The 22,212-nt window shown below is 62.1% G+C and overlaps 1 protein-coding gene across 1 annotated transcript in view; it reads right to left on the bottom strand.

Moving 5' to 3' along the window:
* Ablim2 (actin binding LIM protein family member 2) overlaps nt 1–20,456 on the bottom strand; it is a 98,621-nt gene extending 78,165 nt beyond the window's left edge. Inside the window, exon 1 of the mRNA XM_042672697.1 lies at nt 20,416–20,456. Within this exon, the coding sequence (XP_042528631.1) occupies nt 20,416–20,425 (10 nt within the window). The 5' untranslated portion in view covers nt 20,426–20,456. The remainder of the gene's footprint in view (nt 1–20,415) is intronic.
* Nucleotides 20,457–22,212: the final 1,756 nt, after the last annotated feature.

A 22,212-nucleotide genomic window follows, 5' to 3' on the forward strand; every position in this document is an offset into this window, starting at 1 on the left:
TGTTAGGCGGCGGCCGCCCGCTGGGGTAATGACAGGAAGCAGACTGGAGAGCACTGGGAGCTCTGACCGTGAGCCCTGCAGCCATGGATGCCCCGTTCCTTCACTGGGGGGGGGGGGGCTCCCTCAGGGCGGGGCCCGCGGCCCTACCTCCAGCCCCCAGCCCCCAGCGGGCTTCCTGCCTCCTGCCAGCCCAGGCCCACTGGAAGCCTGGGTGGGGTCAGAGCTGAGGAGTTTGGATGGGGGAGACGCCGGCTCTGCCGTCGCCTCTGCAGCCGTGAGCACCCACGCTCTGCCCCGGTGGCATGTCCTCACCCCTGGCAGCCCTCTGGTGGAGCTACTGTCCCCCGGGGGTCCCGCAGTGCAGCCCCCTCATCCACCCCCGGGGGGCAGCGCAGGAGGGGGGCCTCACCCCTGCTTCCCCCTCCCCACGTCAGAGTGCACAGTCTTCCTTCTAACCTACTTAGGGGCCGGCTGCTAATTATAACCACCAGCCCGGAAGCCGTTCCCCCGAGCCCCACGCTCGCGAAGCCGCGCTGCCTGGTCCAGCCGGCAGGCCCCGCCGCCCCTCGGTCCTCCGCGGGGCCTGCTCCCCTGCCCGGCTCGGCTGGTGTGGGGCCTGCGTGGGGGGCAGACGTCCCACACCGCCGGATGACGGACGTGCCCCGCCACGCCTGCCTGGCCTCGGCTGGCTGAGATGGAGTCTATGAACTTGTAGCCCGGGTTGGCCTCAAACTGTGGCTGGAATTATAGGCATGAGCCGTCTCACCCCATCATAAGTAACTTTTAAAGGGGGAGATCTGGAGGCGGGGACAGCTACAGAGGCGCTAGGGAAGGGGCGTGAAGGGACACGGCTACCAGCTGGCAGGCCGTCCCTCCTGGCCATGCCACGCCTGGCCCTTGGACTTCCGACCTGCAGCGCTGCAGGACAACACCGTGGCCACGACAGCTCCAGCCGCCCGCCTGTGGCCCAGCCGCTGGCCACCTGCACCTCGGGCACACACACCGAGGCCGGCGGTGCACTGCTCATGTTGGACCCTGGGCGGGGACCCGTCCTGACCCGCGCTGGGTGGGGTGTTTGTAGGGGGGGAGGGCACCCCGGCAGCCCTCCCCGGGCCAGCAGCGGGTCTGTGACTCCCGTCCAGTGCTCATCCCCTGACATCACTGCCCTGCGCTTCCTCCCGGTCTCCAACGACAGCAGATGCCCGTAAACATCCCTCAAATCTAATGGAAAACAGGAAGCGCCTCCGAGCCCGCACAGAATCATCTGTCCACCGCGTCTGGTTCTGGCTCGTCCAGACCAGCACCGCACTTGGCAGCTCCCTGCGACCAGGGTCATGGGGCCGGGAATCCCAGCTCCTTCCGGGTGGGGCCTGGGGACAGCGGTCTCTCCTCCACTGGACACACTTCCTGCCTGGTGGCGTCCGGCTGGCACCGAGGCTCGAGGCACCATTCCCCAGGCGACGCGCCTGCGCAGAGGCCCGAGCAGCGGCCACAACCTGGGCTTAAACACAGACGTGCGTGTGCCAGTAGCTGGGGCCAGGACGCCCCGCCTGCTTCAACGGGCCTCGGGCACGAAGCCCACGGGAGGGCATTTGAGAACACACCGGCCATAGCACCCCCCCCCCCCCCCCGTGGCTGCATCCCGGGGCGTCTCATTCCACTAGAACTTCTCCCCCGAAGGGAGAGACGGGTAAGCTCTCTGTGCATACACTCTCCTCTGCCGAGACACGAGGTAGAGGTGCCCGCTCCACAGGCCTGGTCTGCAGGTCACGGGCAGCATGGTGGCCCCAGGGGATGCTGGCTTGGGGTAAAGGACACCTCTGATTTCTAGTTCCCTCCTCGAGTGGGTATTGGGGGGGGCTCACCAGCCACACCCACAGTCCTGCCCCAACCAATAGGACATGCTGCCATGGGGAACCAAGGCTCAGAGAGGCTCAGTAACCTGACAAGAACACACAGCCAAGGGGTGGGGACCCGGCCCTGGGCCCTCCATGAAGGCCCTGGCTCGGCCCCCCTCCTCTCTCTCACCCTTGACCTCCCTGCCCTTCTCATGTTCTCCTGCCACTGCAGGCCAAGCAAGGCTGGCATTGGAAAGCACTTCCTGGGCATCCAGTTAGAACTGGGCATCAGAAGTGCTGGCCAGCAGTCGGGAAAGCTGATCTGCCGTGTGTGATGACAGGAGGCTCGTCTGCCACCTTGGCAAGCCGGATGCGCAGCAGGCCCTGCCTGTGACACCTCCAGCCCATGACACCCCACTTCCAGGTGCCTGGCGCCCACACCACCACACACTGGCCACGGGCAGGCAGGGTGCGCTGACATCCGGTCAGTCATGACCAGCACTCACGCAGCGCAGACAGGCTGGGGGAGGGAGGGGGAAGCAGGATGCCGGCCCGGCCGGAACCATCAACAGCCTCCAGAAACACTGGGGCCCTGGGCTTCCATAACAAAAATAGCTGCTGTGTGACTTGGAAGGGATTGCCACTCCCTGGGGAAACCTGAGGAGGACCGGACACTTGAAGCTCGAAAACCCCTCTGTCCCCAGCCTCGCGGGTCCCTGGCCTTTCTACCCGCGACCCCACAGGTGATCAGCGTGTGATAAAACAGGACACGATGTGGACGGGGCACAGTAACGAGTCTGCTCTCGAGGCTGAGCCTTCGCGGGGCGTCTGGGACGGGCTGTCTTCAGACGCGGGCCAGGCACGCCGCTGGCTGAGGTAGAACCCACAATACCTACCATTCACCTGGTAAAGAAAAAATCTACCATCCACTGTCTGTCAGTACCATCATGATTGTCTGCTCATCAACGCACTCGATTTTCATCACCCCAACAAGAAGCCTGGCCCCCTTTCCTTTACCCTCCCCAGGTCCCCACCCTCGGCCTCGGCTCTGGATTGCCTGTCCTGGGCACATCGTCACACAATGGAATCACCAGCTCGTGGCCTCCGACGTCACGTCCGCTTCTGCCCCTTAGCGTCCTGTTCTCGGGGTTTACTGGCAATGTGGCAAGTTCTCAGAATTCCACTCCCTTGTGCGTCGTAGGCCTGGCTTATGTGTGTTCATTACCAGAGGGTGGGCTTGGGGACTATCATGATCGAGACTGCTGCTCACATTTGTGGCACGTTTCTGTGTGGACACGTTTTCCATTCTTCGGGGACTATCCTCGGAGCGGAATTGCTGGGTCACGTGGTCGCTGTTTGACGTTCTGAGGCGGCCTCAGGCTGTCCCCCCCCCCCCCGCCAGTTCTCAATTCTCCACACCCTCACCCTCGGCTCTGGGCACACAGGACCTCGCTCTCTGGCCACCCACATGGGAGCGCAGCACTGTCTCACTGTGATTTGCATCTCTCTGAGGGCCTGTGACGCCGGCCATCTTCCCGTGTGCTCACCGAAGTGTCCCCCTGGGCCATTTGTCCACTCAGATTCTCAGCCACACGGTGAGTTGGCTGCATTTTCATGAATGAGTCCTAAGAACTGATTACGTTCTACGCATGGCTTCTCTCAGACCTCAGGCCTGGAAAGGCTCTGCCCCGGTCTGAGCTGCATTTCACTTTCTTCTGCGACTTTGGATGCACCAATGGCTTTCGTTCGGCTGAAATCCTGTTCATGTAGTTTTTTTTTCATGGCTTGTGTCCTTAGTGTCATTTCTAAGAAGCCGTGGTCCAGCTGGGAAGGTGGCTTCCTGGAAGAGCGCTTGCCTGCATGCATGAAACCCTGGGTTCGATTCCTCAGCACCACATACACAGAAAAAGCTGGAAAGTGGTGCTGTGGCTCAAATGGTAGAGTGCTAGCCTTGAGCAAAAAGCTCAGGGACAGTGCCCAGGCCCTGAGTTCAAACTCCAGGACTGGCAAAAAAAAAAAAAAAGTGGTGGTCTAGCCCGAGACAGTGAATATATTTGCCCTGGTTTTCTCCTCTGAGATTCACGCTGTGCCTCGCTGTGCAGCGACCTCGCTGCTCCCTGCCTCCGTGGTTTCCGTGAGACGCGGTTTTCTGACAGTCAGGAGCAGCAGGCTGCGGCAGGCCTCTGCGGCCCTGCTCTGTTGTTCCTGTTCCCTCTCACCGGCGCCACGCATCACCAGGGCTCACAGGCGGGGTGGGACAAGAGGGAGGAGGTCCCTACACATCCCGCCTGGAAATTCCACTGGGGAATGGACACTGTCCCAGGTCCCAACTCTGGATCGGGCCGCCTGCCCCGTGCTCCCCGAGGCTGGCCTGCGTGTGGGAAACATCAGGCATGGTATGCTCACACAAACGTGGCATGGAGAACCCCCAATCTCCCACTCCCCAATCTCCCTCTTCTACAGCACTTGGGGGAAAGAGGGGCAATCAAGGGGAGGGGACATCACCGGGGGAGTGGGGGAGAGCAGGACCCTGGGCTCAGAGCTCTACACAACTGCAGGCCTACAGAGCTGGGGTCCAGGCTCCATCCGCCCTCCTCTCCCACCTCCCCTGACTTCCGTCCCCTGTCACCGTCACCACACAGGCCGGAGCGCAGCACTGGAGCCCCACAGAGCCTCCTTGCTTTCACCCCAGTACCTGAGGAGGCCTGCTCCCACACAAGGCACCTGAGGCCGGCCAAGGCCAGCCAAGGCTGGCCGAGGTCGGCTCCGGCGCCGCGTCCCTGGGGCCGTGTGTGCACTGCAGGACGTCCTAGAGCAGCCCTGACCTCTGTCGTGCTCTGGCTGACAGTGGTCCCCTCCCTAGCTGTGACCACCACCTCTGTTCCCTGGAGACCCACTGCCTGACAGAATAAAGGGGCTGGGAAGGTGGCTCAGTGGCAGAGCACTTGCCTCGCATGCACGAAGCCCTGGGTTCGAGTCCTCAGCACCACATACACAGAAAAGCTGGAAAGTGATGCTAAAGCAAAAGACTCAGGGACAGTGCCCAGAGTTCAAGCCCCAGGACTTGCAAAAAAACAAAAACAAAATAAAGGAAGGGAAGAGAGAGAAGAAAGGTCAGGCATGTGGAGGGCACCATAACTGGACCTGGCTGTGACACCGTCCAGTTGCTGTAGGCCCGCGGCCCCCCACCCCCACCCCGTCCGTCCCAGCCTGTTCATCTATAAGGTGGAGGTCCTTCCCCTGTGCAGTCTGTAGGAGAGAGTCATTCAGCCCTGCAGACAGGTGCCCTGCAGACAGGTGCCCTCCGTGCTGGCCCTCACTCCCATCAGAGCTAGACTGGACCCCTCTCAGGTCAGACCCTCATTGCTTCTCTGAGGGGCTTTGAATGTTACATTGACAGCGAGCTCTCTGCCGGGTGCTGGTGGCTGATCCCTATAATCCTAGCTACTCCGGAGGCTGAGTCCCGAGGATCACAGTTCGAAGTTAGCCCAGGGAAGGAAAGGCTATGAGACTCTTAACTCTAATTAATCATCAGAAAATGGGAAATACAGTGGTGGTTCAAAATGGTAGAGGACTAGCCTTGCGCAAAAGAACTCAGGGATAGTGCCCTGACCCTGAGTTCAAGCCCTACCACCACCACCAGCAGTAACAACAAAAAAGAGCTCTCCTGCCTGGCCAGGGCTGGTCAGGCCTTTACCTGTCCCTCCTCCACGCACGCCCATGGCGGAGCCTCCTCCCGAGTGACCGGCGGCTGGCTCTCCCTCCGAAGCTGGACCCTGCAGTGCCGAGCCCTTGGGCAGCAGCTGGGTGAGTGAAGGCTGGCATCTCTACCGAGGAGAAGCCAAAGGGTCACATGGAAATACCACCCGGGCGCCAAGGGCAGGGCCAGGCCCTTCCCAGAACACTGAAATAAACTCCCACCCTGCAGCCAGTCCAGAGAAGCACCTGTTTCCTAGACATCCGGGAAAGAGACTGAAAACATGCCAGGGTGTGGGGGGGGGGGGGGTGGACAGCACGCACAAGCACACAGTTCCCATAGCCCTGTGCCAGGGAAGTCCAACCAGAGTCACCGGCGGAGAACCCCAACAGACATCTTTCTCCCCAGTTCTAGGGCTGGAAGTCTAGAATGGCTCGGGACTGTGGTCACCAAGGCCGGGCGTGGGGGTGTTTCCCCTCCTCCGGGAGCTCCTGGCAGCTCCCAGCCTCCTGTCCTGTCTGTCCCCACGGTTGTCTTCCATGTATGGTGCTGTCTGTAACTCTCACAAGGACACCAGTGTCCGGGTGTAGGACCTGTGCTACCCACCATGACCTGGTCTCCAGCCTTCCACTAAGTACCTGGGCAAAGACCCACAGCAGGCCATGTTCTGAGTTCCAGGTGGATGTGAATTTGGTGAGGGTGCCATTTAATCTCCGAGAGAGCTCCAAGGTGCCAGTGGGGAAACTGAGGCTTGGGAAGTTCAGGCAACCTGCAGGAGGACCCTAGGATTGAAAGCAGCACTGAAATCTGCCCCAGGCCCGGCTGGTGTGGAGCCCCCAAGGTCCAGTGTGGGAGCATTAAGGGGGCCTTGGAGACCCAAGAGGCAGCTGCAGAGCCTGAGGTCGGCGTCCTGGCCAACAACGGGGTGGTGTTGGGAGGTTTAGGTGCCCCCAGAGCCACAAGGCGGCCCTGGGCTGGCCGGAGGCTTCTGTAACAGTGTCAGACCAAATCGCTGTGCTCCATGGGTGCCGGCAGCCGGAGGCTTCTCTGCCCGCAGGCCGGGTCTGTCTACCAGTCACGCCACGGCAACCCCTGCACCTCCAGAGACGCAAGGGCCCCCCAAACCTACAAATCTACAGCCCGTGTGTCCAAGATGAAGACCTAGCCCCTCTCGGCCCAAGTCCACAAATCCACGACTCATGTGTCCAAGAAGGCCCTTTTCCAGCATTGATTTCCCTCTCCACTGATTCTGCCGCCACCTTGGAAGGGTGCTGTGGCTCGGACCAATGTGGTCAGGAACAGAGGTCAAGGGGGCCATCGGCACGTCACCTGGTCCCCTCCGGGAACTTTGCTCGGTCCCCTGTGGAGCTGGGGATGGGAGATCACACACCCTCTCCCCTGGGAGTGGACTAGACCTGTCAATCTGCAGAGTTTCACCAACAGATTCCTCAGGAGAAACCACCTGCTGCCTGATTGGATGGGGCAGGCCCCACCCTCAGGCCCAGGCCACGCCCTAATTGGCTTAAGTTAATATAAAACCTGCATATCCCATAGTGGGGCTCTGCTTGTGGGAGGATGAGGCATCTTGGCTGGGGATTCTGGGATAGACCATGGCATTTGGGACTCATTCTGGTAATACAGAACAATGTCCCCATCTCGACACCCTGTTCACAAGTTCCCTCACTCCCCATCCCTGCGTTCCCAGGAAGCAGGGAGGAGGCAGTCATCTATTACCGTATCCACAATCATTTTCCTAATATAATATGCAAATACGTAACAGGTTTTTCTTCTTTCCAAAGCAATGCTTACCCTCATGGCTCTGAGGAGCTCTACTATTTTCTATTCAGTTCAGCTTCTTATGTAACAAACGCTGCCTTGTCCCACTAAACTGATTTTGTGCCCTGGAGTAGGTCACCTGATGGGTGCAGAAGGGCCTCTCCCACTCCATGCAGTCCTGATGGTGGGGACATGCAGACCACCAGGCCGGCCAGAAGACAGGTAAGGCAGCCCCCCCACGGCCCCCTCCCCCTGCCGGGCCCTGCCCTGCGTCACCCTGACTCCGCCCCCTCCACACACAACTCATCCCTTTACTTCTCTGCTCTGCTGTGACACAGCCAGGGGCTTCTGCCAGAAGCAGGCGCCAGGCTGCCGGGCCACTGCAGCCACCAGCGTTGTGAACCTCCTGCTGTCTTAATACCCCAGCCTCCGCTTCTTTACTCGGCGAATGAGACCTGTGGACTAGCCTGTGGACACTCCATCGGTGATGTTTCCAGTGAGTGTGTCAGAAGTGTTGGGGGGAAGGGGTACACTCTGCGGCAACATATTAAAATGTCCATAACTGGCAAACCAACTCTCCAACTTTTCTGCACTTATTTTTCCAAAAAATGAAATGCGTATGTGTATTTTTAATGGAGGTAAACTGACCCAGAAGGAAACAATTCCGCCATAAACAGGACAGAGTCTGGCTTATTTTCTTTCCCTGCAAAGACCCTGGGAAACAGGTGGCAGCAAGAGACAGGCCTGAGGCCCCAAATGAGCTTTACAACACACAGTCCATCTTTTCTCCATTTACAGCCTCATTTGTAGCCACTCATTTGTTGGCAACTCTGGTTTGTGCTCCACCCTCCCTGTCTGCCACCTTTGGCATCTGTGGCAGACATGGTGAGCTGATCGCCTATCTGTGCCTCTGTGCCAGTCAGTCCTCCTCCCTAGCCCGTGAGTCCTTAGAGGTGTCTCTGGGCCACACAGGCCAGCAGCTTGGCTCAGCACAAGGGTGCACTGTGGACCTGGTCAGTCTTGGGTGTGCTCATCAGCAGCTGGATCATACAACCAGGTGTAACACAAGCAGTGATAAAGAGCCCAGAGCCCAGCCCCCAGCTCAAAGGCTGGCATCTCAGACACACGGTTCCTCCCCTGGCCTCGGTTTCCTCATCTGCACATCTGGACAGTGGGAGAGCCCCGAAGGGACAGAGGGGGTGGGCTTTAGCCAGCTGTGTCTGCACCTCCCTCTGGCAGCCTCGGGCCTGAATGAAGAAGGCCTGCCCGTTCATACCACAGAGCAGTGCGCAGCCTAGAAAGGGAAGGGCTTTCCAATACATGCCACCAGTCACAAAAGGACAAGCACGGTGTGAATCCACTCTCATGAGGTCTCAAGAGTAAAAGTCAGCCAGGTGCCGGTGGCTCACGCCTGTCATCCTAGCTACTCGGGAGGCTGAGAGCGGAGGATCGAGGTTCAAAGCCAGCCTGGGCAGGAAAGTCCGTGAGACTCATCTCCAATAAACCACTAGAAAACCAGAAGTGGTGCTGTGGCTCAAGTGGGAGAAGAGCTGAACTGAAGAGCTGAGGGACAGTGCCCAGGCCCTGAGTTCAAGCCCCACGACCCAAAAAAAAAAAAAAAAAAAGAGTTAAAAAGTCACAGCGGAGAAGGGGGGACAGCTCTGGGGAAGGGGAACGGGTTAGTTTTTTTTTTTTTTTTGGGTCCAGCAGTGGGGCCTGAACTCTGGGCCTGGGTGCTGTCCTTCAGCTCTTCAGCTCAAGGCTAGTGCTCTACCACTTGAGCCACAGCGCCACTTCCGGCTTTTTTCTTTTTGCTTATGTGGTGCTGAGGAATCGAACCCAGGGCCTCATGAGTGCAAGGCAAGCGCTCTACCACTGAGCCACCTTCCCAGCCCAAGGGTTAGAGTTTAATGGGAATGGAATTCCGCTTTTGCAAAAGAATACTCTTAGAGGGGGGGTGATACAGGCCAGGCAGCGCTGTGGCTGGGGGTGGGGGGGAGGGAGGGTGATACAGGCCAGGCAGCGCTGTGGCTGGGGGTGGGGGGGAGGGGGGGTGATACAGGCCAGGCAGCGCTGTGGCTGTGAGGAAAGCCACTGACCCTCCCTCATAAGACCATCCTTCCCGTCCTCAGAGCCCCACTGTGGTGGAGGGCAGGAAGGACCCCCAAGAGGCACGCTGGGAGCTGGATTAACAGTTCTGCCAGATATGCGGGCAGAGCCTTTACAAACTTCTGGTTATCCATGCAACGCTGCTGCCTGGCCCATTCCACGCGCACCCAACCTGCCTCCAGTCGGGCCCCAGCCCTGACGTGTGGCTACGTGTGTGCCCCAGTTCCTCCGCAGCAGCCCGCAGCCAGCGGCCTGGTCGGGGCTGACCTCTGCTTCCTCTCTGCCCACCGGAAGCCTGCGGGCACAGGGACATGGCCTGGGTCAGACACATGAGTGCAATTTGGGTCAGGAAATCGATGTCGGGATGATCTGACTCCCAAAGCCGGGAGGGAGGGAGGCAAAGCCTATTGCTCACGGGTTCCACTCGGCACAGACAGGGTGGCCTGGCTCTAAGCGGGGTGCTGGGCTGCCCGTCGGCCCCTGTAGGTTCCATCTTGGCTGGGGGCCAAGTCCTCCAGACTACCTGAGCGGTGGAGGATGGGAATGGGGCCCGGGCCGGGCTGCTCACGCTGCCAGCGAAGGGCCGGGCCAGGCCCCGTCCCCAGCCCAGGGTCTGGGAGGGCCCCCCTGCTGGGCAGAGGGGGATAAGCTGCTGTCACTGTCCCCAGGCGGGCCAGGTGCCAGCCATGGACCCAACTCCCTCCAGCGCTGGTGTCGGCCTCCGGCCCTCCATGTGGGAGGCAGCAGCCCCCAGAGCCCGGCAGTTCTCAGCACCCAGAAGCTTCTATTCCTGGCATCGCTGACCCTCTTTCCCAGAACTGGGGCAGTGAGGGCCAGGCGGCTGCCAGGGTCTCTGTGCTGGCCAGGCCCCTTCCTGCGGCCCCAGTGCCCGCCGCTGGGCCTGCTCCCAGCCGGGCTCTATCACTGTGCCTTCCTCCCCCCCCCTCCCCCGGGCACAGCCAGGGCCGAGGGTGCTCAAGGCAGGCTTGTTTACAGCGACCCGATCAGTGCCCTGCCTTCGCAGTCCCCCGCTGTCCCTGATTCAACAAGACACTCTGACGCCCGGAAGCCGCACTCCTCCAGGAAGCCTGCCGGGCCTCTCAAGCCGGCTCCTCAGGCGCCTGCTCGCCATCCCCACTGTCCCCCGAGAAGTGTCTTCTCGACGCACATGGCCACGCCTGTCTGCCCTCTTGTTGGGGAGCCCCTGGGGCCTGCCTCAGAGCACCTCTGAGAGGAGGACTCGGGGCTGGGGAGTCCCCACACCCCTGCCGTTGCCTTTTGGGGCTCCCAGGACAACACCAAGGAGGTGCCCGCTGCGGAGAGCAGACCGAGGCCCAGCTGAGCCGCTGGCTCTTACGGGAAACCACAGCAGCGGGGAAGAGAGGAGGAAGCCCCCAAAGCCTCTGATGTGGGGACAAAAGTGACCTCCAAAGACCTCAGTTTCTACTAAGAAGTTCTGAGCTGCCAGACTTGGGGAGGGAAGGAAGGCCTCCCCAGCCCACCCTCATCTCTCCTCATGACCACCACCTCTCCCCAATGATGACCTCTGCCCCATGACCCCCTCTTCTCCTCCGTAACCCCTACCTCTCACTCATGAGCCCCTCCTCTCCCTGGTGATCGGGTCCTGGAGCAGAGGCCCTGGCTGATTGGCAGCTGGGAAGGAGGGTCTGGGGGAGACACCTGCCCTGAGGCTGACCCTCACTGACACGGACTGTGTGTGCACGCATGGGCGTGTGTACGTGTGTGTGTGTGTAAGGCTCCCTCCCCACTCACCAGCTGGGTGATTCAGGGCTCTGCCTCAGCGTCCCTGTCTGTACAATGGACGTGGGGCTAGAGAAGGCAGAGCTGCAGGTGCTTGCAGCAGAACCCAGCACCGTGGCTGCCCCTGTGGGAGCGCAGCAGGGTGGGTCTGGCGAGGGAAGCACCCCTGGGGGACACGCCCTGCCCACAGGGACCCCAACTGGGAAAAACCCGTGAAGAGACACAGGCTCTCAGGGCACAGCAGGGTGGGTGCTCCGGAAGCCGGGCAATGGGTTTAACTAACCGTAGGCCCATCTCTGCAAACCACGAGGCCCAGAGCAAGCCACACCCTGCCGTATCTGCCAACAGGGGTGGTGTGCAGGGTTGTGGGCTGGAGTGGAGGCTAGCTGCTGTCCCACGCCCAGCCTCTCGGAGCTCTGTACCCGGCGGGCATGGGTCCTCACAAGCTATGCTGAAGGCTCCCTGCGGGCTCCGTTCTGGTCCCGGTGGCCGGGGGATCCTGAGGCTGCCAGCACACACCCACAGGGTAAATTTAGCACTTGGCTGGGGCCCTGCCGTGGGGAAACATCTTGGCCAGAATGCTGCATCACAGCAGCTCCGAGCTTCTCATCGACAACAGTGGAGTTTGCTACGCAGCAGAGCTGTCTCTTATCTATAACCCTGGACTGAGCCACCGTGATCTCACACGCAGCCTGGCCCCTCAGCCCAGCTCTGCGTGAGAATACAAGACCCAGACCAGGCCGGGCCAGGCACCAGGGAGTCCTGCCGCCGCGCTCTGGGGGACTGTCCTCGACAGGCACGACTGAGCAAAGCCCTGTCACTGACACCCGTCGATGGACTGGCTCCAGAAAATAAAACAGGTATATAGGACACGCCAGGATGCTGCTCCACCTCAGGGTGTTTCCTTCTGCTGTGTGTGCTGTGCATGCTCTTCAGAGATCTGACTGTGTATAAAACTTACGTTTCATCTATCCCCAGCACCGACACGCACATTTTAAAATCCTTCATTGCTGGGCGCCGGTGGCTCACCCCTGTCCTCCTAACTAGTCAGAAGATCTGAGGATCGCGGTTCAAAACCAGCCCAGGCAGGAAAGTCTGTGAGACTCTTATCCAATAAACCACTAGAAAAGTGGTGCTGTGGCTCAAGCAAGCAGTAGAGTGCTCACCTTGAGCTGAAGAGCTGAGGGATAGTGCCCAAGCTCACAGTTCAAGTCCCACAACTGACAAAAATAAAATAAAATCATTCACAGTCACGTTAACGACTGCATAATACTCCATCCTCTATGATAAGTTCTCCAAGTGTGGCCCCGGGGTCCCCTGCTGGCCCACAAAGCCTGATAGGTGTTTGGCAGGGCCACAGCTATTTTCATAGGACTCAAATACTATTTTCCTGACAGGCGCCAAGGGCTCATGCCTGGAATCCCAGCTACGCAGGGGGCTGAGATCTGAGGATCGTGGTTCAAAGCTAAACTGGGCAGGAAGGCCATGCCACTCTAACCACCAATTAACCAGCATGAAGTTGGTGTGGAGCAGTAGCTCAAGTGGGAGAACACCAGATGTGAACAAAAACGTTCAAGGCCAGCACCAGGCCCCGAGTTCAACCCCAGTTACAGCGTTGAAGGCCAGCACCCAGGCCCCGAGTTCAACCCCAGTTACAGCGTTGAAGGCCAGCACCCAGGCCCCGAGTTCAACCTCAGTTACAGCGTTGAAGGACAGCACCCAGGCCCCGAGTTCAACCTCAGTTACAGGCACACACACGCATGTGCACAGAAAAGACACTATTTCCCTCTGTCACAGCTAGTTTGTGCTCCCAATGCTCAGGGGGTGGAGGTGGTCTCTCCAGAGGCACAATGATTAGGAGGGCCTCACATCGCTGGGGGCATGACCTCGAGAGGGTCGTGAGACACCAGCCCCCCCCCCCTCACCTCCTAGCCATGGCGTGAGTAGCTCTGCTCAAAGACCAGAACCCCTCAAACCACGAAGTAACTGTTTTCTCCTTTTCGGTATGTGATCCCGGGCACTCCTTGACGGCAGAAGACACAGCAGATCCGTCCTGAGGCGTTCCACGAGCCATGGGCTGTGGCTGGGTGTGGATGGTGGAGGAGCTGGTGTGGGAGGACAGGATGAAGGACCGGCCAGCAATGGCCTACAAGGTTATAACCAGCTGTCCAGAGACTGATGGGCGTGTAGACTGGACAGTGCACTGAGGTGCCAGGTGGGAAATGGGGGCGGCTCTGGGAATGCTGCAGCCTTGTTCAGCATGGCACCGGACGGGGGCGTCTTCTCCATGCCCCGACCCCTTGGGCCGGTCATCCAGCGAGGGCATCTCAAGGCAGCACCGCCCTCGGGCAGCGGCACGGGTCCCGCCAGCTACTGTCAGCCAAAGCTGACAAATGGTTAGCACTCTGCAGGGAAGCAGCAGAGGTAGAGGCTGGGCGGGGACACGGCGTCTAGCTCTGAGCCCGGAGGAGCATGCTCAGGGGCATCCGGAGCTTCGGAGGAGCAGGAATCGCAAACTTGTTCAGACTTTCCAGGGCAGAACTCTTTTGGGAAAGAGCCTCGGGGAGTACCGAGTACTCAAAACAACCCAGGAACCCACTTTCCCCAGCAAGGCGCCCAGAGGCAGGGCCGGGCCAGGCCGCTGTGTGTGGTTCAAGCTGCAGAGGCACAGCTCACGCCGGCAGAGCTTGGAGTCGCCCACCCCGGGCTGGTTTTATAGGCCGCAGAATGCACAAGCAGAGGTCACGGAGGCGTGCTCTGAGATTTCAAAGGAAGTCTGGAGGCCAGCACCCTCCTCTCCCTCTCCCATTCTCTGCGTATGAGGCGAGCAGTTTGACTCTGACACATCCCACATCCCCAGCCAGACCTCCAAAAGCAAAGCAATCTGCTGGATCACAGTCTAGAGCCTGCAGGACTCTGGGCGCAAGCAAACCTCTCGGCAAGCCCACTACCTCGGGTATTTCGCCCTGGTGATGGGTGAGGGCTGACGCCACTCTCTCCTTCTCTGTACTGTGTGGGGAGTTTTGCAGCCACCATAGGACAAGAGACATCAGGACACACCAGTGTCCAGCCGCCTCCAAGCCAGATGTCAACCAACAGATGAGATTTACAAAACTGCCAAGCTGTGCCGCTAGGCTCCACAGGCAGGCTCTAACACAGGAGAGAGGGAATCCACCAGCGAGGATCTCTGTGATGCTGAAGGTATTTGTGACCACCTCTCAGCTTCCCCAGACCAGGCACAACCCCTCCCCGGGGGCAAGGGTCCTGCTGGACACACCTTCTGTCAGGGGGACAGGCCATGGACACAACCCAGACCACACGTGATGTAAGACAAGGCTTTGGGTGGAAGCCAGCCCTGGGCTGCACAGCGTCCAGAACCCAACACACCTGCAGCCGAAGAGCCTGGGATCACAAGGTGGAGGATGCAAAGGTGGGCGTATTAGGAGAGCTGGACAGCCTCATGGCCACCATTAAGCTCTGGAAAAACCAGAGGGGAGAGGAGGAAAGGGCAAGAGAGGGGCTGAGGGAAGAGGGGAGGGAAAGGGAGGAGGAGGAGGACAGTGGGGAGGGGGAAGGCCATCGTGGAGAGTAGTAAGCACTTCTCTGGGCACATGGAAGGTGCTGGAAAAGTCATGTGGAGGCTGTGGTGGCTGGAAACGGAATGCTGGGCTGTTCTAGAATCCACTGGGTGTGCCGCTTCCCAGTGAAGCCAGGCGCTTCCCATGTCAGCAGAGTGCGGCTTGGGCATCCTCGGCACAGGGCCATGGCTTACGGCAAGCAGGCGTCCACCCTGAACGGGGGAATGGTCCGTGTTCCCAGAACCGGTCCCTCACCAGTAAGCATTGGGTCCAGGGCCACCCTCCCCTCTGGAGTGACAGCTAGGACACAGGCCCTCCGGCCACAGTCAGACTGAGTCCCGGTTACCATGACGACACACACTCATCTCCCCCTCACACCTCCTGGGGTCCCTTCCAAAGGGAACCCCTGAACCACATCCTACCTAGGGAACCCAAACCAAGTGCAGTGTGGACCAAGGGCCGGGATGTCAGGAAGATAACTGAACTGGGCCACCAATGCGTCCTCTGATTTCCTTGTTAATGCCCCTGCAGCAGTGGGGGGGGGGGGGGAGGAGGGGAAGGGCTGGGGCTGGTGGGAGGAATATCATCTCCCATGTCAGGTTCTAGGGACCATGGAAAAGCAGGAAGTGAAAGAGAGGTTGTGTCTCCTGGACCCAAAGTGTCAGCGACAGGGGAGAAGGTGGAAGGTTAGCTGAGGTGTGGGAGACACCCCCCTGTTGGGGTGACCCACGCGGCTCTCCCAGGGGAGCTGTCTGAGGACAGACAGCAGCAGGGACCGCAGCCAGCAGCTCACGCTGCGAGGACCAAGCGCGGGGGCCTCCAGCGCAGGGTCGCGCTGCCAGCCCCCGCCCCGGCTCCCGCACAGGCCAACAATCTGATGCCCAGAGAGCTGCGTGTGCCCGGCTGCCACCTGAGGAAGCTCCCCCCGGGAGTCCCAAGCCTCGGGGGACGAGGGCACTGCCACCCCGCCACCCACGTCCTGAAGCTGGAGCTCTCGCGAGACAAGGACCGCCAGCAGGGCCGCCGGGGGCCCCGGGCCGGGAGGAGGGGGCTGCTCACCAGCTTAGGTGGTAAAGCTGATGCCAAGTCTAGCTGGCATCAGCCCGGCTCCCAGACGGCAGGGGAGGGCCCAGGAGCCAGCAGGGCCCGGAGCACCAGGCTGGGCCTGCCCCTGAGGACTGGCACACCGAGACTCAGGGATGGAAGATGGGCTGGACAGAGATCCAGGGAGGGACAGAGAGTCCTAGAGACACTGGGAAGCTGGACTGTGATCCAGAGTGGCCATCACAGGCACCCTGACCTGCCCTCCAGTCTACCAGGGGTGCGGAGGGCGGAAGCTCCCCGGGGGAGGGCGCCCGAGAAAGCTGGCATGGAAGAGCGCTGTGACAGAGAGGCTCATCTTGGCTTGACTCTGCAGTGATGCCCGCTGACTTGGGGTATACCCTTGGCCTGTGATGACCTGGGCCGAGTCCCACGGCAGGCACAGTAGGGAACAAGATCTGCTCTGGCTCTGCCGTCCTGCCTGTGTGACACCGGTGCCAGGCCTGGAAGATGGTCAGGTGACCCCCACCAGGAAGCGCCAACAGGGCTGAGCCTGTCATACCTCAGGGGAGCCTGCTGACTCGGGCCCACTGGGGTTCGAATCACAGCTGCGCCACTTAGAACTCATGGTACCAGTCACCTGCTGGGCGTGCCCGGGCACGTCACTGCAGGAGGCCCACAGTGCCCACAGCCTGAGAGCCATCACGAGAACCCCAGGAGAAAATGATCCGAGGCCTGGCCTGGAGCCAGAGGACGCACGGCGTGAGTCACGCCGCCGTGACATTTAAGCCTGCCCTACCCGACACCCTAGATCACCTGAGCTCCTGGGCCTCTGCAGTGGAAACATTCTTGGAGTAAACCAAGACGCTCGGGCACTGGGGCTGCTCTGTGGAGCACTAGCAGAAGCCTCCACGCGTCCCCCAGGACCCCGGGCGGCCAGTGTCAAGGCTGGAGCCTGCTGGGCCCTCGAGGGCTCGAAGACCTGGGACCACCCACCAAAACCCACGAGCTGCTGCCCGCATCGCCATGTCTTCCCGCTGTGGTTGTTTTAGCTACCAGCGCTGCCCACGGAACACTGGGCACCCGCGGGCCTCCCGGGGCCCTGGGGAAGATGGCAATGGAGAGACACACAGAAGGGTGGACCAGCAGGAGGCAGAGCCAGACTGCCAGCCCAGGAGACCCGGCCTCAGGGAAGGCCTTCGCAAGTCCCAAGGAGAAGGGCCCTGAGCTGTCTCTTCAGAGAGGGCCCGGACCCCAGAACAGGATGGGCGCTGGCCTGCAGCCCTGAATCCCAGCGGCCAGCAACTGTGGCCCTGCCCGGCTCTGCGGACAGGTGATGCCCACTTAAAGGGCCAGTGACAGGACAAGTACCTTCCCAGAGCCGGCCCTCCTTCCACGTCCTTCCCTGCCCGCCTCGGCCCCAGTCTCTCACCGGCTCTCAGAGCCATCCTGTGCCCGTGAGATCTCTGGGAGCGAGGCTGCTGGATGGGTGATGTCCACACGTATCTGAGGACAGTCAGACTACTTCCCAAGAGTCCGTCAAACTCAACACTCGACTCTAGAAAATACCAAACTGCCTCGCTGACACAAACTGTAAATAACGGAAGGATAGTGAGAGACCAGTTAGGAATTAGTCCAGAAGCCCCAGGAAAGTGGGTCAGGGCCTGGGGGTGGAGCCTGGCCCACCAGGCTGTGTCCAGTTCACAGCCCCACCCAGAATCCTCTCCAGAGGTGAGGTGGGTGAATTTGAAGGTCAGGGGGGTTCTTCTCCACCGTACCTCACCTGGCTGGAGCCAAGGCATGAAGACAGAGCAGCCAGCTGTGCCCAGCTCCTCTGAGCCGCAGACAGGGAGATGCCGCCTCTGGCTCCAGAATCATCCAGACCTCTCCCTAGGTCATGGCATCCCTGCCCACGCCCTTCTCCAAGCTAGAAACAAGCTTTGTTCTCTGCTTTTCACTTGACAGTCATTGCAAAGAAGAGCCAGCCAACGGGAGTGCTTCCACCATCCCCGCCAGCACATGAGCTGCAAGAGACCGTGATGTTCATGTGTTCTTGTCCAGTGGGAATCTCAGGGCTTGGAGCCATGCAGGTGTTGAGACTGGTGAGTGTTGAGTGAATGGCTGATTGGCTAACACCCACTTCCTAACTGTGTGCCGTTATGATAATACCGGGTTGGACATCTTTCACTGTGTAATGTTATATGGTGCCCACTCCCAGGTTAAGTGAAGTGGGCGTCTCTGTTCCAGATGAGTCTCGGGCAGTGCTGCACCCTCTCCTTGATCCTGGACAGTTGCTTTGCCCTATCTAGGCCTCAGTTTCCCTTCTGTGGGGGTGAGTGGCTTCAGCACCCTCAGGTCCCTTCCTTCCCCTGACATGGCCGCCTTGGGAGAAGGCAGCTAGGCTGGCTAACCCTACCCCTCACCCCCACCATGCCTCAGGAGAAGCTGAGTGCCACCCTGACGTCCTGAGCCCTGGCACTTAGAACAGATGTGCAGGCAGGCCCACGAGGTCACTAGTGGACACTACCACCAAGAGGAAGTCAGGACACACACGGAGGGTGGGCTGCGTGAGGACACAGGGCAAAGACGCCATCTACCCACCGGGGAGAGAAACCAGTCCTGCGGGGGCCTTGGTCCCAGACTCGGCATTGCTGGGAAATAAATCCTGTGCCGGCCCTGGCCTCCGGCCCTGGGTTACAGAAGCAAAGGCTTCACAAGTCTTGCCAAGGGAGGGGACAATGCCAGCCAGTCCTGCAGCCACTTGGAGGGACATGTGGGGTGACCTGGCCACCACACTCATTGCCATGCACAGGGTCCAGATGTGGGGGCCGGTGCTATGCCCAGAACTACAGACATTCCCTCTCTGAAACTGGGGAAACTGAGGCATGGGGAGTTCAGTGACACATGAATTCAGGCCAGCCTGTCTGACATCAAGGAGCTATCTCTCAACATTCTCTTGGGCCACTAGAAATCAACAAGGAGCCAGAGCTACAAGGGAAGGTGTGCCCCATGCCCCAGGGCCACGCCCAGGCCAGCTTGGAGATGCCCTTCACAGTCAAACCTCAGACAGGCTCATAGCCTGATGGTATAAAGGGAGAGAGCCTGTGACCCAGGAGCAGGCAGAGGCTTCCGTAGGCTCCACTAATCCAGTCCATCTGGGCAGCTGGATGGGACCAAGCGAAGCCCAGCACACACCTGCCAGTGCCCAGCTCCAGGAAGACGCCGGCTGCCTGTGGAGTGGGCAAGAGAGGCCCTTGCTGACCATGGAAGATCCTGACGTACCAAACGTGTCACACCAGGCAGAGGGACCACCCTGTCCACACACACCCCTCACTATGGGTGGGGGTGAAAATGCTTGCTGTGCATATAACAGGCCAGAGCAACAGGTGGCTGTGCACAGGTGAGCACCGCCCTCCTGTTCTAGAGACAATGCACATGGGCTGAAGGGGGCCTGGCCAGCCTGCCGAGTCCACCCCAAGCTCCGGGGGACACCCTGCAGGGGGGGGGTGCCTTGCCCCTTCCTAGCCAACACCAGTGCCAACACCTTCCAAAGAGACCAGCACGGGAGAAGCCCCCAGGGCCGAGACCATGGGACACACACACTGCTCAAACCCAGCCTCCTGGCCTCCACGCCCTAGCCACCTTCCTCTGCAGATAGCCTCCGCTAAAGGGAGGGCAGGAGAGGAGGGGACTGGCACAGGGTCCGTCTGAGGCTCCTGATTACAGGAGGGGCCGCGGGTATCAATTATAATCGCAGAGAGCTCGGAATTACCAGGTGCGCACCCGGCCATTATCCCCACCTGCCTTCAGCCGAGTGTCTGTAAGTCCTGCCAGGCCTCAGGGGGCCTCCTCCCCAGCCGGGTCAGAAGCCCTCTCCCATGGGGTCTCCCCTTCTGCGTCCTGCCCCAGACGCTCCCCGGAACTCGCTGCGAGGGAGAGGACAGGCTCCCGGGGGAGGGGAGAGCGGGGTCCCCACGGGCCCTGACGCGCGGCCCTCGGACCCGAGGCGCGCCTGGGCGCTCAGGGGTCGGCGGGGAGAGGCCCTGCCCGCGCCCCGCGCCCTCAGGCGGCACCCCGGGGTGCTGCGCGCCGGGGCCTCAGTTTCCCCCGCAGCACCGGCGGGCCGGGCCGCCGCTCAGCGGGATTTCCCAGCGCCGCACCGAGGCTGTCAGCTCCCGGGCGCGCGGAGGCCCGGCCGGGCCGACTCACCTACGGGCTCGGGGGCCCCACGTCGGCCTCGCCGGCGAGCCCGGGGCGCTCGGATCCGCCCGGCGCCTCGCACCCGGGCGCTGCGGGAGCTGCGCAGGGCGGCGGCGCCCGCGGCCGTCAGCACCGCTGGCTGGGCCGGGCCCTGCCCGGGACGCCGGCCGGGGACCCCGAGGGCGCCGCGGGCTTCGGGGGCGGGGGGCGCGCGGGAGGAGGACCCCCGGGGCTCCGCGGCCGGGCGCGGGAACGGGGACGACGTGCCGGCCCCGCGGGGTCCCGGCGCGCCGCGAACTCGGGTGGAGCCGCGGGGCGGTCTCCCCGCGTCGCAGGTGCAGCCGCTCGATGCCAGCCCCGGCGGAGCCTGGATGCAGCCCGGGCCCCCGCCGGCCCCTCGGCCCCCGGCACTCACCGAGGCTCATCCCGACGGCTGCGCGGACGCGGCGTCCCCGGCGCTGCCGCAGCCCGACGCCGGGGCCCGCGGGTGCGGCGCCCGCGCGGTGCAGCGCGCACCGGTCCGCTCGCTCGGCGCCCGCCCTGCCTGCAGCGGCGCCGCAGCCTCGGGCGCGAGGCCCCGCCCCGCCGCCCCCGCCCCGCCCCGCCGGCCCCGCCCCGCCCGCGCGGTGCACCCTGGGACGTGTAGGCGCCGCCTCGCCGCCGCGGGCCGCGCGCGCGCGCAGGCGCAGGCCGGAGACGCCCGCCGCAGCCTCCCGGGCGCCGCCGGGGCTCTGCAGAGCTGTCACCGCGGCGCGTGGGGAAGCGAGGTCGCGGAGGCTCTCTGGAGCCACGGAAGGCCTTCGGCCAGAGGGGGCACCGCGGCGGGGCGCGGATCACATGCGCCGGCCCCCTCCCCGCCCCACGGTCACGCTAGGCCCCGCGCAGCTCGCGGACTCCGAGGCCGGGCTGGCGTGGCCCCGCCGGCGGGCGCCTTGTGCGGGGCGAGGCGCGGGGAGGCGCGGGGCGGTGCGCACGGAGGCGCGGGGAGGCGCGGGGCGGTGCGCACGGAGGCGCGGGGAGGCGCGGGGCGGTGCGCACGGAGGCGCGGGGAGGCGCGGGGCGGTGCGGGGCGGTGCGCACGGAGGCGCGGGGCGGTGCGCACGGAGGCGCGGTCCTCCCTGCGCCCTCCCGGGCCGCGGTGACCAGCCCCTCCCGCCACGGACGTCAGGCTGCGGGGCGGGCCCTGGATCCGGTGGCGGGAGGGCGATTCTACGAGGCTCCCGCGACCTCAGGTGGGAAGACGGCGCCGCAGGCCCGGGCGGGGAGCGCCCGTCACCCCGCCCTGCGCGCAGAGCCACCCGCAAGGCCTGGAGATGCTGTCTGGAAACGAAGGCGAGACACCAGGAGTTCGGACTCCGTGGGCCCTCGCCATCTCCCTCCCGTAGGCCGGGGCCCAGGCGCGCACGAGGCCGGCGCAGGCGCGCTGGTCCTGGGATGGAGGGCCAGGTGTGCCCTCTCCATCGCTCCTCCACCCTGTGGGCCGCAGGGCCCTGGCGGTGGAAGGCCTGAGCCAAGGACCGGAAGCACGGCGCGGGAGCCCAGGGGGCGGCAGGGGGCCTGCCTGCTTCTGCCTCCACCTTCATCCTCAGCCCCTGGCTGTGAGGACAGGTCTGCCGTGGGGTGACCTCAGGCTGGAGTGCTGCGGGTGAGCTGAGACTGCATCATGTCCGCTGTTAGTACACCGTGGTCTCCATTCCCAGTGCCTAACCCAAGGACATAGCAGGCAGCCCTCAAGAAAGGGAGAGTATTGTACCTGCAGGAAGCAGGCTGAGGGCCCCTGGCCCCTCCCACCCGAGGCCCCTCCCACCCAAGGCTGGAGCAGCAATTCCCCTGGGCCCCTAAAAGCTCCTTAGGCCCTATGGTTTCCTCCTCCCAGACTTCGGAGCACCTTGTGGAGGCCGCAGTCCCCTCTCAGCAGAATCCTTGTGAGTAGGGGTGCTGTGCTGTGGGCTGCCCAAATGTATGGGGTGGGGGGCTCACTGCAGTTCCCAATCTGGAAAGATCCCTGAAAAGTCTCCTTGTGAGGGCAGAAACTGGGGCCCAGAGAGGTCCCAAAGCCAGCCAGCAAGTTGGTGGCATCCAGGGAGCAGCTGACCCACACCTTGTCCCCCCCTGGGCTGCCCCAGTCGGGGTGGACCTCAGGGCATTTGACTTGAGTCCAATCAGCTGATTTGAGTGGATTGAAACAGACCTTGGAGCTGAGCCTCCAGGG

Source organism: Dipodomys spectabilis, unplaced genomic scaffold, assembly GCF_019054845.1.
Source record: "Dipodomys spectabilis isolate Male_0828 unplaced genomic scaffold, ASM1905484v1 ptg000760l, whole genome shotgun sequence".
In the NCBI taxonomy this organism is placed as follows: Eukaryota; Metazoa; Chordata; class Mammalia; order Rodentia; family Heteromyidae; genus Dipodomys; species Dipodomys spectabilis.